General features: G+C 44.2%; 1 protein-coding gene across 1 annotated transcript; it reads left to right on the top strand.

Moving 5' to 3' along the window:
- The first annotated feature begins 3,118 nt into the window (after positions 1-3,118).
- Positions 3,119-6,390, top strand: LOC104845422 (UL16-binding protein 1). Its single transcript, XM_064294922.1, is given in 5 exon segments — positions 3,119-3,179; positions 5,305-5,460; positions 5,463-5,550; positions 5,680-5,695; positions 5,799-6,390. Coding segments are annotated over 5 exon segments (612 nt in total). The 3' UTR covers positions 6,090-6,390.
- The last annotated feature ends 9,302 nt before the right edge of the window (positions 6,391-15,692 follow it).

Raw genomic sequence — 15,692 nt, 5'->3', positions numbered from 1 at the left:
CTTTCTTCATGTATGATGTCCTGGACGTCATCCCACAACTCTTCTGGTCTTCAGTCATTAGTGTTCAACGCCACAAATCCAATCTTGAGATGATCGCTAAACTCAGGTGGGATATACTCAAGGACATACTTTGGGTCTAATGGACTTGTTTTAATTTTCTTCAGCTTCAACCTGAATTTGCGTATGAGTAATTGATGGTCTTTCTGCACCTAGTCCCTGGCCTTGCTCTGACTGATGATCTTGAGCTTCTCCATCATCTCTTTCCACTGATGTAGTCAATTTTATGCCTTTGTATTCTATCCAGAGAGATGCATGTATGTGCTCGCTGTTTATGTTCTTAAAGAAAGGTTTTTCCAATGAATACATCGTTGATCTCGCACATTTTATCATGTGAATTCTGGAATCATTTCTATCACCACGGCCATATATTCCAGCTACAATCCTTCTTCTTTGTTCCAGCTTTCACAGTCCATTAATCAATAGTTATCAATGCATCTTGATTGCACGTTTGATCAATTTCAGACTGCAGAAGTTGGTAAAACCTTCTGTTTCTTCATCTTTAGTCCTAGTGGTTGGTATGTAAATTTGAATCATACTTGTATTAACTGGTCTTCTTTGTAGGCATATTGATATTATCCTTTATCTGACAGTGTTGTTTTTCAGCACAGTTCCTGAAATGCTCTTTTTGATAATGAATGGGACACTGTACCTCTTCAATTTGTCATTCCCTACATGCCCATATGATTATCTGATTCAAAATGGCCAATACCAGTCCATTTCAGCTCATTAATGCCTAGGATATTGATATTCAAGCATTCCATTTCATTTTTGACAACTTCCAATTTTCCTTGATTCATAACTTCCTACATTCCACATTCCAATTATTAATGGATATTTTCATCTGTTTCTTCTCATTTTTAGTCATGCCACATCAGCAAATGAAGGTTCCAAAAGATTTACTCCATCCAAGTCATTAAGATGAACACTACTTTCAGGAAGCAGCTCTTCCCCAGTGTATTTTGAGTGCCCTCCAACCTGAAGGGCTCATATTCCAGCATTATATCAGATGATGTTCCACAGTTATCCATAAGGATTTCACTGGTCAATTTTTTCAGAAGTAGATCTCCAGGTCCTTCTTCCCACTCTGTCTTAGTCTGGAAGCTCTGCTGAAATCTGTCAACTGTGAGTTTTGTTGTTGTTGTTAGGTGCCGTTGAGTCAATTCCGACTCATACTGACCCTATGTAAAACAGAACAAAACAGTGCTGGTCCTGAGCCATCCTCACAATCACTGCTGTGCATAAGCCCATCATTGCAGCCACTGTGTCAATCCCTCTTGTTAAGAGTCTTCCACTATGGGTGACTCAGCTGCTATTTGAACTAAGGGTGGCATAGCTTCCAGCATAAAAGCAACACACAGGCTACCACAGCATGACAAACTGACAGAAGAGTGGTGGTTCTCAACCATATAGACCACTAAAGTCAAAAGTTTGTTTTAAACTATGCCTTTTACAAAGACATGTCACTAGAAGTTTCTCAGTTAAGCTCATCAAAAACAAAATAAAAAATATGGGAAGGAGGACCCACTGTGTTTCTTAGGTCCCAGTCCAGGACACTGTGAGGTTAAGACACCTGTCCTGAGCCATTAAGATACTTGCCTCATGCCCCAAAGGACATGATCCTAGGTCTTCAGACATCAAGTCCTGCGTTCATCCCATGACACTCCGTCCTTTATGCTCACATAAAGTATGTGCTCTGTTCATGTTTGTGGTCATTGTTAATGAACTTGTTGGTATTGTTGCCCCAACTCTCCACTCTTTTACAAAACCTAAGCAACTTGCCCAAAGTCATTAGTATCTACAGCTTTACACATTTTCTTTGCCTTGTTCTTTTGTGGAGGAAATGACCTCTTCTCTCCCTGAGTTCACTTCATCTGTGCTGTTGGTGTCCCTCATCTTCAGGAAGAGGGTGTGTTTGGTTCAGGGAGGGGTGGGGTCCGCCTTGTGCGGATTTGAACATGTTAACTAGATTAGTCAAGTTTTTCTTTCTTTTCTTTGATGTTAGTCTCTCTTGAATTCAGGTGTGTGTGTCAGTCTTGGTGCGTTCACTTGTGGGGGGTGTATGTTACTCCAAGGTAATATCTCTGGGAATCTCTATTCATGTGTTTTGTCAATTTCCTATATGAATCCTCCTCCCACAGCTGTTCTCCTCCCTTCAGATCCCACTTGGTTAAAGAGCTCGCCCTTTCCCCTCCACATTGGATTCAGCCCAAGAACACACTTCCCGGAAACTAGGCAGGTGCAGACACACCATGACCCTTCTGTTGTTATCAAGGCCCAGTGACTGTGCATGAATCCCATCCTGGGTGTCCCTGTTGTTGTGACTTCCATTAATACACAGTGTCTGCTTCCATTCCTCTACACTGGACTGTGAGGGCCAGAAGGACAGACACTGTCTTGAATGTTCATGAATCTCCTATCATCAGCACTGTTAAGAGTCCAGAGGTGCATCAGAGTTCACCATGTGGCATCTCTCACAGAACCTCAAAGAAAGTCACATGGAAGACAGAACTAAGGAAGAATTCCACAGCTGGTTATATAGGGGCTGTGACAGGAAGGGGCCCTTCTTTCTCTGCCACTAGCCCTGAAGCAGGATTCTCTTGATGTCACAGAGATTAGTTCCAAGAAAACCCAAACCCTTTGCTGTCGAATCAATTCCAACTATTAGCAACCCTATAGGAGAGAGTAGAACTGCCCCTCGGGTTTCCAAGGAGTGCCTGGTGGATTTGAACTACTGACATTTTGGTTAGCAGCTGTACCTCTTAACCACTACGCCACCAAGGTTTCCAGAGGTTCAGTCGAGGGTGGCAAATAAATCCTCTTTGCCCCACCTTAGCCCTCACCTGAGATTAACCCTCACAGACATTCATTCTCTTTTCTACAACTTCACCATCATTTCTAAGTCCTCATTTGGACAGCCTTGGTGTGAAGTCCAAGGCCAGGGACATAAAAGTTTGTTTCTTCACTATGACAGTGGTAGCAACAGGCCATAACCTTGAGGCCCCTGGAGATGATTGTGCATGTCATGAAGGTGGGTTGAACAACCGAGATTCTGAGAGCCATGGCAAAAGGACTGAAAAAGCAACTACCTGACATTAATCTGGAGAATTACATAACCAGAGGTAAGTTTGAGATGACCCAGTGCATGGAGATGGTCAAGAGGGTGAAGACAAGAGAAGAACAGCTATTAAAGGGATGGTTTGCTATTGTGCTTGTGTTACAAAAAAGTAGAAGTTGGCCTCAACCAAGAGGCCTGCAATAAGGGTGAGCCTTGGAAGACAGAGTAGGGCAGGAAAAAAGAGACCAGAGGAAGTGAATGACAGGTGGGGGCAATGGATTGGATAAGACTAGAGGGTGATCCGTCTCCAAGAAGGGCAACTCCTCTCACCATGCAGGACAAGATGTATTCATCAGCAAGGGGCAGGCAGGTGCATCAGTGCATCCTGGCAGTAAGACTTTGACAGAAATATGTTCCTCCACATGGACAGGGAGAAAATAAAGTGGACAGAGGTTCATGCTGGCTTCAGATCAATGAAAGAGAAGTGGAAGAAGAGTAAGGATGTGACTATTCTTGAAGAATATCTCAAAAGGAAACTAGGACCTGAGTAAGGGAGAAGATGCATTCAGTTCTCACTCTAGGCCTGAGCCCTAGCCATCTGTAGCCAGGTCTGGGCTGACACTGTTGATGCAGAAAAGGAGGGAAGATGGATGGGTACAGGCTGCAGGACACAGAGTAAAGGGGAACAGAAGGGAAGTACATGGTCTCAGTGAAGGCAGGCTATGAGATGGGGAGTAATGAGGAAGGGAACCCCAAGAGAACTGACCCAGCTTTTCCTCAGTGACTTGCATAAACATGTGTTTCCTTTCTGAAAATGGTACCAAGAAGCCCCAAGGACTGTGGTCTAGTCCAATCACTTCCTCTCCCTACTGGGCCGGTAGCTCTTCTATCGCCAGCTCTTCATCTCTCAACCATTAGGAGAGTCAAATCTTAGAGCAGATCCTGAGCCTCCAGCAGGTTCTGCTGATCCTGCAGATGCAACATCACAGTCCCCGTGCCCATGGATGACAATCCTCTTCTACTCTTTCCCTGATCATATTGTGCCTTGTTCCCTTGGTGCTACTGATATAACTCTTGCACTGGACCTTCTCATGGCTGGAACAGGAAATCTCAGCAAAGAGAACATTTTCCATCTTCTCCTTTGTTGTGGAAAACCAAGTAGTTTCTGAATCATGACCATGTCCTTGTGAATGATATCACCAGTTGCATGTTGTATGCAACCTCAGAAGGGAAATACCTCAAAAAACATGTGATTGTCCACTGCAATGTTGTTTGTCACAGCAAAGTCATTACCACTAACAGCTTTGCACATTGTCTTGTTCTTTTCTGGAGGAATGATCTCTTCTCTCCCTGAATCAAACTCATCTGTGCTGTTGGGGTTCCTCACCTGTAGGGGGAGGGTGTCCCTTGGTTCAAGGGGGGAGGGAGGTGGACTGTTTTGCGGTTTTCTACCTGTGACCTAGGTTGTTGAAGCTTTTCTTCTTTATTTTTGGTGTGAGTCTCTGGGTTTCAGATGTGTGAGAGACAGTCTTGGGTGCTCACATGACGCATATGTTGTTACAGGGCCAAGGTTCTCTGAGACACTCTAGTCCTGGGTCTCACCAATCACTGTATGTGTCCTTTCCAGTTGGCTGCTCTCCTAAGTCCCTGGAATAGTGTGGAAACCTTGCTTTTGGAATTCTCCACCCTACCACCCCTAAGTAATGAAGTCCTCTCTTCCCTTCCACCTTGGCTTCATGTCCAGTAGACCTTCCCTGGGCACTGGGCCCAACAGGTACAGACACACAAGGACCTCGTTGCTGTTGCCAGGTTCTTCTACAGGAAGCACATTCTGGGGGTCCCTGTCATTGTCATTTTTCTTATAACACAGTGTCTGTTTCCAGTCTTTTCTGCTGGAGGGTGAGCTCCTAGAGGACAAACATTAACGATATGTTCACAAATGTCCCATGAAAAGTCTTCAGGGTTGCATCAGAGTTCACCGTGTGTCATTTATCACCATGAGACACAGGGAGGGCTGTGCTCAGGAAAAATTCAGGTGTTGATGGAACAGGGAGTGCCAGGAAAGGGCATTCCTTTCTCTGCCAGCCCAGCCCTATTGTGGGTGCTATTGTTGTCATGGAGACAGTGACAGGGTATCTAATGGGTCCTCTTCTCCACACCACAACATCACCTGAGATATTCTCTCACAGACACTCACTGTCTTTGCTACAACTTCACCATCATGTTTAAGTCCCCACCTGGACAGCGATGCTGTGAGGTTCAAGGCCAGGTAGATGAAAAGATTTTTCTTCATTATGACTGTGGCAGCAACAAAGTCATAACCTTGGGTTCCCTGAGGATGAAGATGCCACAAAGAAATGGGAAAAACAGACCGAAACTCTGAAAGATATGGGAGCTGAGCTCAAAAAGCTACTGCCTGACATTAAACTACAGAAGTAAGTGTGAGAAGGCCCCATGCTTGCAGATGGTCACATGGGGGAGGGCAAGAGAAGCGCAGATGTTGAAGAACTGGGTGCTATTATTGTCTTCATGTTTTAAAAAACTGTAAGTTGATCCCACTCAAGAGGACCTTCAGCAAGGGTAAGGACAACTCAAGGCAGGAAGTAAGAGTGGAGCAGAGGAAATGGATGTCAAGCAGGGGAACAGAATTGGTCAGGACGAGAAGTGATCTCTCTCTCCTTAGGGGGCAGCTCCTCTCACCCTGCAGGCCAAGATGGGTTGTCAGTGTGAAGCAGGCAGGCACACCAGAGCATCCTGGCACTTCTGCTTTGACAGACAGATGTTCCTCCTCTTTGACTTGGAAAAAAAGACGTGAACAAAGGTGCATCCTGGAGGCAGGTTGAAGAAAGAGGAGTGGGAGAAGGACAGGGATGTGAGCAAGTTCTTCAGGAGAACCTCACAGGGAGATTGCAACAGATGGCTTAAGGAATTTTGGGGGCACTGGGAGAAAATGCTGGAGCCAACAAGGAACTGAGAAAGGGGAAAAGAAGCAGTAGACTCCTTTTCTGAGTGTCTGCGTGTACTTGCTTGTGTGTGTGTGTGAATCCATTTCGCAGTGAATTCTTCATGGGAGGATAATGGACACAGGAATTTTCACCCCATCCTCACTTTCCCTTCTTACCTGCTGACATCTCCTCACTACACACACCTGTGCTCTGTTCACCTTGCTTTTCTTATACGCTCCACACATTTGGGCATCATGATGTTTCCAGAACTTTTCTTCTTACTATTCTTTCTTCTTAGAATCACTTTTCTTTCTCAGCTCTCTTGGTCAATTTCTGGAAATTGTTCATATCCACCTCAAATGTCAGCACCTATGAATCCTTCAGTATTGTCCTCATTCATCACTTCGTCATCAGCCACAGCAAGAGTGACTGTGAATTGTAAGCTTTTGCTTCTCTCACTGAGTATGTGGGCTCCTTGAAGACAGGTCCATCCCATATTCACCAGGACCTCTCACAACGGCTGCCACATAGTACAGGGCTAACAAAAGTGTGCATTGTTTGGATCACCTGTGTTGACAGGAGCTGAGGAAGGCGTCTCCTCAGGTTTGGGAAATGGGCAAGGGCTTTCACTCTTCAGGTTTCTTTTCAGCACCACCACCCATGGCCTCAGGCACAGCCAAATCCAAGGCAACAGCCATTACACTGGGCCCTTGGATCTTCCCCATGACCCTCACCTGCTCAATTCTACTTGACATCCAAAGCCAAGTCCTTTAGAGTGACAGGTACTGTGGGCAGAATTTAAAGGGTGGCATGCGGCAGGTGGCCTGGAGTGAGGACTGGGGAGAGGGGGAACCCAGAGTCCTACCTTTGCCCCAGCCACTGAACTTTCTCATCCTGCATATGAAATATAATGAATACAATCTGTAATCCTTTCATAGGAATAACTAAGTCTCTCTCAGCCCTGAATACTGATAAATCCTTACTCTCAAGGGTCAGTAGAAAAGGAAAAAAGCCCATACCAAGCCTTAGTGCTCTTGTTGCTAAAGGGAATTAGCAAAGTCAGGCCTGATGCAGACCAGGGTTTCCTTCTGGAAATGGTCCAAGTACTGGGTGGTGTGAGACAGCAGGAACACAAGGCATTGGAGGAATTCAAATGTGCGCAGCAATGACTTGTTAGCTCTAGATGATAAGATCAAGAGGAAGGGGATTCCATTCACCAGGCTAACCTGAGAAGGGTGGGTCCTACACCTAGAATATGAAGCTGAAAAGGGTTTTGCAAATACTTTGAGTTCGTGACTGCATTCCCACAGAAAGTGGCTTGGGTTTCAGCAAGTAAGGCAGAACGCTAACAGTAGAGCCTGAGACAGGACCAGGTTCAGAAGAGGCCAGGTCTCAGTGGGCAGCCTCATGCCACACTCCAGATCTCTGAGCCAGCTGAGGGCCCACCTGTCTGAGCATAGTAGACTCCGGACACAGGTGGGACCAATCTAGACCAGGTTCAATGACATGGGGGCAGAAACAGTCAGAGATGTGTGCTGCACCCAGGGTGAAGAGAAGCTGGGAGAGGAGGGGAAAGAAGAATGTTTGCCTGAAACCCTGCCCAGGTAGAGGAACTAGGATCCAGGCTCTTCTCTTCGGACAGGGCTTCCCTTGGTCCTATAGGCTCTGCCATAGAAGGGACAAGCAGGACTCAAGTAAAGAAAGCACATGTATTCACTCCTTGCTCTACTCCTGGCCTCAACAGACTGTTGCAGAGCCTGGGCTGACTCTGCTGATGGGGCAAAAGAGGGAGGACCCAGGGTGAGGAGGAAACACAGGGAGGTACATGGCCCTTAGGGGAGGAGGATATGAGATGGGGAGTGATTGGGGAAGGGTAGCCAAGGAGAACTGAACCAAGATTTTGCCATGGAGAAACGTGTTTCCTTTTGAAGGCTGAAGATGCCACCAAGAAATCTGAAAGTTTCTCCATCACCTTCTCTTTATCACTCAACCACCAAAACCCACCAAATTCACTGCCGTTGAGTCCATTCTGACTCATACTGACTCAGTATAAGACAGAGTAGAACTGCCCGAGAAGGTCTCCAAGGTTGTAGATCTTTACGGAAACAGACTGTCATACCTTTCTCCCATGAAGCAGCTGGTGGGTTCAAAATGCCAACCTATCAGTCGGCAGCTGAGCACTTTAGCCACTGCCCCACCAGGGCTTCTCTCAACCACTGGAAGGGTCAAACCTTAGAGCAGGTCCTGATGATCCTGAAGATGTAACATTCCATGGGTGACTATCCTACTGTGCCCTTTTCCGGGTCTTATCGTGCCTTTTTCTCTTGGTGCTACTGACAGAATCCTGCACTGGACCTTCTAACTGTGTGAATAAGAAATCTGAACCAAGAGAACATTTGTATCTTCTCTTCGGTTGTGGAAAATCAGGTAGTTCTGTGAATCCTGTTCATATCCTCAAAATGATGCTGTCAATAATAAAACATTGTATGCACCTCAGAACCTCATGGATTGTGTCTATGTCCACAGGAAGAAACTCCCCTTTTCTTAAAAAAGATCAAAATCATTTTATCATTGGTTTCTTTAGTAATTCATTACCCTGTAGTACTGTTTAAATAAACATCTCTACTTTCTCAAAAACTTAATGACTCACAAATTTTGTCTTAAAACAAATAATTATTGCCACTTCTTCCACACTATGAAGGGAAAAAACCAGTGATTCTGCTAGATTGCTAATGAAAACAGAGAATGTAAAGATCTCACTTAAATGAGCAATCAAGCCACCTGGTTCTCAGTGTTGAACATTATCTTGGTACCCTGGATGTGAGCAAATATTCTTGGCATGAATGAAAGAGAATTTTTCTGGTTTTCCCAAGCACAACCCACTCTCAATCCCCAGCACTGACTTGCCTCGTCAGTCCTTGTATTCTTCAGTGAGAAGTACATCTTCGAGGCAGAAAAATCTTCATTTTTAAAAAGCTGTTTTATTCCCCACACCGACAAAGGATCAGTATCCAAAATATATAAAGAATTCCTACAAATAAAGAAGAAGAAGTCTAATTCTCCAAAGGTACTGGGCAAAGGCTTGGACATCTCATAGATGGCCAATAAGCCTATGAAAAGACTCAAAATTTCACGAATTATGGAAGGAATGCACTTTAACGGAACAAGAACATACCTTTACACACCCATCAAATTTGCAAACATCTAAAAATATTTCAACAATAATCACTGGATAGAAATGAAATAACAGAATTCTCTTATATTGTTTGTAAGACTGTGAACTGAATCACCATTTGAAATATAATTTAACCATGTCTAGTAAACTGGAAGTGTAATGATGGCATGTGGGTGGTGTCTGACCTTCTCTAACTTCACAAGGGAAAAGGAAAACCAATATCAACAGCCCAAGGCTGATTCCTATGAGATGGAGGTCAGACATGCCTCCTCTCTCTACCATCTTTACCAATTCTGACAGCAACCATCCCTCCCACGGTACTCTCTACTTCTCTGCTGGGTTCAGTAACTCATTGCAATGGTCAGGCAGAAATCACAGACAATACTCATGATTGTGAGGTTTATTAGGGAAGTAACCTGTTAACCTGTTGCTGTTGAGTCGCTTACAGATTAGAACTCCCCCACAAGGTTTCCAAGGAGCAGCTGGTGGATTCGAACTGCCAACCTTTTGGTTAGTAGTTGAGCTTTTAATCACTGCACCACCAGGACTCCTATTAGGGAAATAACAGGTTACAATTCAGGCCCAGAAACACTCGGGATACAGTTCTTCCTTCAGGACAGCCTGTTCCCAGTCATGCTCAAAGGCACACCACCCTCTGGCCCTAGGGCTCTGTCCTGCTCAGGCAAGTGTTACAAAGTTCTTTTAGCCCCTCCCTAAGTCCCCAGAAACCCTGGTGCACTAGTGGTTAAGTGCTACAGCTGCTAACCAAGAGATCGGCAGTTCGAATCCAACAGGCACTCCTTGAAAACTCTATCTGTCCTATAGGGTCACTATGAGTCAGAATTGGCTCCATGGCAGTGGGTTTGGTTTTTGGTTTAAGTCCCCAGAGGCACCCCACGCACTCAGCTTATTCCGTGGGCCAGGAAGCCCACTGAGAGGTCTCCTACTGGTCTCCCACCCTCTTGAGGGTTACAGCTCTCTCTGTCTGTCTGTCTGTCTGTATCCCGGTTCCAGGAGCTTCTCAGTGCAGGGATCCCGAGTGCAAAGGACACCATTGTCCACTCCTGGCTATTCTTCCTTACTGGGGGTGGGGGGGTGTACCCAGAAAAACCCAGTGCCGTCGAGTCGATTCTGACTCATAGCGACCCTATAGGACAGAGTAGAACTGCCCCATAGAGTTTCCAAGGAGCGCCTGGCGAATTCAAGCTGCTGACTCTTTGGTTTGCAGCCGTAGCACTTAGCCACTACACCACCAGGGTTTCCTGGGGGGGAGTGTAGGATCCTCTATTTCCTGTCTATGGGGTGGCACATTTCAAGCCCAGTAGGATGGCAAAACCCACCAGTCCATTTGGTGGGCTACAATTACCCTATATGCACCAAAAAAGAAAAAGAAAAAAAAAACCCATTGCAGTCAAGTTGATCCCAACTCATAGAGATCCTATAGGAAAGAAGAACTGCCCCATATTGTTTCCAAGAAGCAGCTGGTGGATTCAAACTGCCGACCTTTTGGTCAGCAGCAGAGCTCGTAAACGCCGTACCACCAATCACCTGGGTGGGAGTTACAAAACTATGACAAGAAAGGTCATACAAAAGTGATTCATCGCGCCACAGGAAGATACGATTATCCTACCTCACAGCAATTCAGTGTTAGCTACAATTTTGTAAATATTTACCAAAAGCTTTTAGATATTTGATTGATTGTTGTAGTGTTGTTTGTCTTATCAAAAAAATTAGCAACAATGTAAATATTAATCAGTTTAAAAAAAAAAACTGCCATCCAGTCAATTTCAACTCATAGTGACCCTACAGGACAGAGCAGAACTGCCCCACAGGGTTTCCAAGGCTGTAAATCTTTACAGAAGCAGACTGCCACATATTTCTCCCGTGGAGCAGGTGGGAATGTAAACCACTCTGGAAATAGATTTGGCACTTCCTTAAAAAACTAAAAATAGATCTACCATACGATCTAGCAATCCCACTCCTTGGAATATATCCTAGAGAAATAAGAGCCTTTACACAAACAGATATAATGTACACTCATGTTCACTGCAGCACTGTTTACAATAGCAAAAAGATAGAAGCAACCAAAGTGCCCATCAAGAGATGAATGGATAAATTATGGTATATTCACACAATGGAATACTACACATCAATAAAGAACAATGATGAATCCATGAAACATTTCATAACATGGAGGAATCTGGAAGGTATTATGCTGAGTGAAATTAGTCAGCTGCAAAAGGACAAATATTGTACAAGACCACTATTATAAGAACTCAAGAAATACTTTAAACAGAGAAGAAAATATTCTTTGATGGTTACTAGAGACAAGAGGGAGGGAGAGGGGTTTTCTCTAATTAGATAGCAGATAAGAACTATTTCAGGTGAACAGAAAGACAACACACAATACAGGAGAGGTCAGCACAACTGGACTAAACCAAAAGCAAAGCAGTCCCCTGAATAAACTGAATGCTACAAAGGCCAGCGTAGCAGGGGCAGAGGTTTGGGGACCATGGTTTCAGGGGACATCTAAGTCAATTGGCATAATAAAATCTATTAAGATAACATCCTGTATCCCACTTTATAGAGTGGCGTCTTGGGTCTTAAAAGATAGCCAGTGGCCATCTAAGATGCATCAACTGGTCTCTACACACCTGGAGCAAAGAAGAAGAACATCAAAGACACAAGGTAATTATGAGCCCAAGAGGCAGAAAGGGCCACATAAACCAGAGACTACACTAGCCTGAGACCAGAAGAACTAGATAGTGCCCAGCTACAACTGATGACTGCCTGGACAGGGAACACAACAGAGAACCCGGGAGGGAGCAGGAAAGCAGTGGGATGTAGGCCCTAAATTCTCGTAAAAGACCAGACTTAATGGTCTGACTGAGACTAGAAGGACCCTGAAGGTTTTGGTCCCCAGACCTTCTGTTAGCCCAAGACAGGAACCTTTCCCGAAGCCAACTCTTCAGACAGGGATTGGACTGGACTATGGGATAGACAATGATACTGGTAAAGAATGAGCTTCTTGGATCGAGTAGACATGTGAGACTATGTTGGCATCTCCTGTCTGAAGGGGAGATCAGAGGGTAGAGGTGGTCAGAAGCTAGCCAAATGGACAGGAAAAGAGAGAGTGGAGGGAAGAAGTGTGCTGTCTTACTAGGGGCAGAGCAATTAGGAGTATATGGCAAGATGTTCATAAATTTTTGTATGAGAGTATAACTTGATTTGTAAACTTTCAATTTAAGCACAATAAAAATTAAAAAAAAAAAAAGATTTCTGTTTCAGGCCACTTGGCCAGCTAGATAATCTGAACCATTGTCAAAAAATCAAACCACCAAAATGCTGGTTGAAAACTTCTAAATCTTTCAAATACATTAATAATGACTTCCGTTTCACACACCAGTTCAGTGGCCTCTGAAATCTAAATCTCTCCACTTCTTTAAAATTGATACAAATCACCAAAGAAGGCAAATAAAACACCCACAAATCATACATACAGCAAAAATGGAGACTGAAAATATCTAAATCCATCAGATCCTTTTGCTATTGGGACCACTGGTGCAACTTGAATGGGTTCTGAGGATTCGATGGTAGGAATGTATCCACATTAAATCTATTTTGAAGGCTGTATTAAAGAAAATTAGAACAAGTGCACAAGAGCCAAAGGACGACCTTGAGTATATCCCACCTGAATTTAGAGACCAGCTCAAGAATAGTTTTGACGCATTGAGTGCTAATGGCCAAAGACCAGATGAGTTGTGGAATGACATCAAGAACAGCATACAAAAGAAAGCAAGCGGTCATTAAAAATAGGAGAGAAAGAAAAGACCTAAATGGATACCGGAAGAGACTCTAAAAGTTGCTCTTGAATGCTGAATAGCTAAAGCAAAAGCAGATTTTAAAGGGCAGCTTGAGAAGGCAAAGTATTGTAATGAAATAGGCAAAGATCTGGAGATAGAAAACCAAAAGAGAACATGCTCAGCATTTCTCAAGCTGAAAGAAATGAAGAAAAAATTCAGTAAGTAGGAATACTGAAGAATCCTACAGGAAAAATATGAAATGATGCAGGAAGCATTAAAAGAAGATGGAAGGAATACACAGAGTCAGTACACCAAAAAGAAATAGTCGACGATCAACCAAGTAGCATATGATCAAGAAACGATGGTACTGAAGGAAGAAGTCCAAGCTGCACTGAAAGTATTGGCGAAAAACAAGTCTCCAGGAATTAATGCAATACCAACTGAGATGCTTAAGGAAACGGATGCAACGCTGAAAACATTCACTCTCTATGCCAAGAAACATGGGAGACAGCTACCTGGCTAACTGAATGGAAGAGATGCATATCCGTACCCATTCCAAAGGAGAGTGATCTAACAGAATGCAGAAATTATTGAACAATACCGTTAATATCACACGCATATAAAATTTTGCTAAAGATCATTCAAAAGAGAATGAGGTAGTACATCAATAGGGAACTGCCAGAAATTCAAGCTGGATTTAGAAGAGGGCGCGGAACAAGGTATATCATTGCTGATGTCAGATGGATCATAGCTGAAGGCAGAGAATACCAGAAACATGTTTACTTGTGTTTTATTGACTACACAAAGGCATTCGATTGTGTGGATCATAACAAATCATGGATAACATTGTGAAGAACGGGAATGCCAGAAGACTTAATTGTGCTCATGAGGAACATCTGGTTAGACCAAGAGAGGCAGCGGTTCAAACAGAACAAGTAGATACTGTGTGGTTTAAAGTCAGGAAAGATGTTTGTCGGGGTTGTATCCTTTCATCATACTTATTCAATCTGTATGCTGAGCACATAATCTGAGAAACTGGACTATATGAAGAACATAGCATCAGACTGGAGGAAGACTCACTAACAACCTGTATTATGCAGATAACACAACCTTGCTTCCTGAAACTGGAGAGGACTTGAAGCACTTACTGATGAAGATCAAAGACCACAGCCTTCAGTATGGATTACACCTCACCATCAAGAAAACAAAAATCCTCCCAACTGGACCAATAAACAACATCATGATAAACGGAGAAAAAACTAACCTTGTCAAGGATCTCATTTTTTAAATTCACAATCAATGCCCATGGAAGCAGCAGTCAAGATATCAAATGACTCACTGCATTGGATAAATCTGGTGCAAAAGGCCTCTGTTAAAAAGCAAAGGCGTCACTTGAAGGACTAAGGTGCACCTGATCCAAGCCTAGGTGCTTTCAATAGCCTCGTATGCATGTGAAAGCTGGACAATAAATACAGAAAACCAAAGAAGAATTGATACCTTTGAATTATGGTGTTGGCAAAGAATACTGAATACACCATGGACTGCCAGAAGAAGGAACAAATCTCTCTTGGAAGAAGTACAGCCAGAGTGCTCCTTAGAAGCAAGGCTGGCCAGACTTTGTCTCACATACTTTGGACATGTTATCAGAAGGGAGCAGTCCCTAGAGAAGGACATCATGCTTGGTAAAGTAGAGGATCAGTGAAAAACGGGAAGACCCTCAAAGAGATGGACTGACACTGTGGCTGCAACAATGGGCTCAAGCATAACAATGATTGTGAGGATGGTGCAGGACCCAGCAGTGTTTCCTTCTGTTGTATACAGGGGCGTTATGAGTCGGAATCTATTCAACAGCACATAATAACAACAACGTTGTGATTATAGAAGCCCTGGTGACAAAGTGGTTAAAGCGCTCAACTGCAGTTCATACCCACCAGCCATTCCACGGAAGAAAGATGTGACAGTATGCTTCTGTAAAGACTTACAGCCTTAGAAACCCTGTGTGGCAGTTCTATTCTGTCCTCTAGGGTCGCTATGAGTTGGAATTGACTAGACTGGAAGTGGGTTTGGGTTTTGATTTGGTACAGTATTGTGGTTATAGAGGACAGTGGTGATTCAGTGATAGAATTTTCCCTTCCCATGCACGAGACCTGGGCTCGACTCCCAATTAATGCACCTCATGTGCAGCCACCACCTGTCTGTCAGTGGAGGCTTGAATGTTGCTATGACGCTGAACAGGTTTCAGTGGGGCTTCCAAACTAAGATGGATTAGAAGGAAAGTGCTAGTGATCCACTTCCAAAAATCAGTCAGTGAAAACCCTATGGATCACAACAGTCCAATCTGCAACTAATCACGGGGGCGGCTGGAAGTCGCCAGTGAGAGATGCCCACTACCTGCTCTGCACCGGGTCCCAAGCTAGCTTCAGCAATTCCCGAGTCCCCTGGGATGGAAGTAGGACCCATCACGTGCCCTGAGCCATTTTCCTGGCCTTGGAGAGGGAACAAATTAATAAGCAGGAAAAAATAATCTGCCAGTCTCCCTAAGCTGGGGCAGGCACAGCTCCTTTGCCTGGGCACAGGCATAAGAGGTCCACAGACTTTGAATGCCTTTCACCCATGCATAGACCCGTGGGGTCCCCTTTCAATAGTGTAGGCCC

This window comes from Loxodonta africana, chromosome 1 (genome assembly GCF_030014295.1).
Source record: "Loxodonta africana isolate mLoxAfr1 chromosome 1, mLoxAfr1.hap2, whole genome shotgun sequence".
NCBI lineage: Eukaryota > Metazoa > Chordata > Mammalia > Proboscidea > Elephantidae > Loxodonta > Loxodonta africana.
The sequence above is the reverse complement of the archived record's forward strand: the minus strand, read 5'-3'. Positions and strand labels throughout refer to the sequence as shown.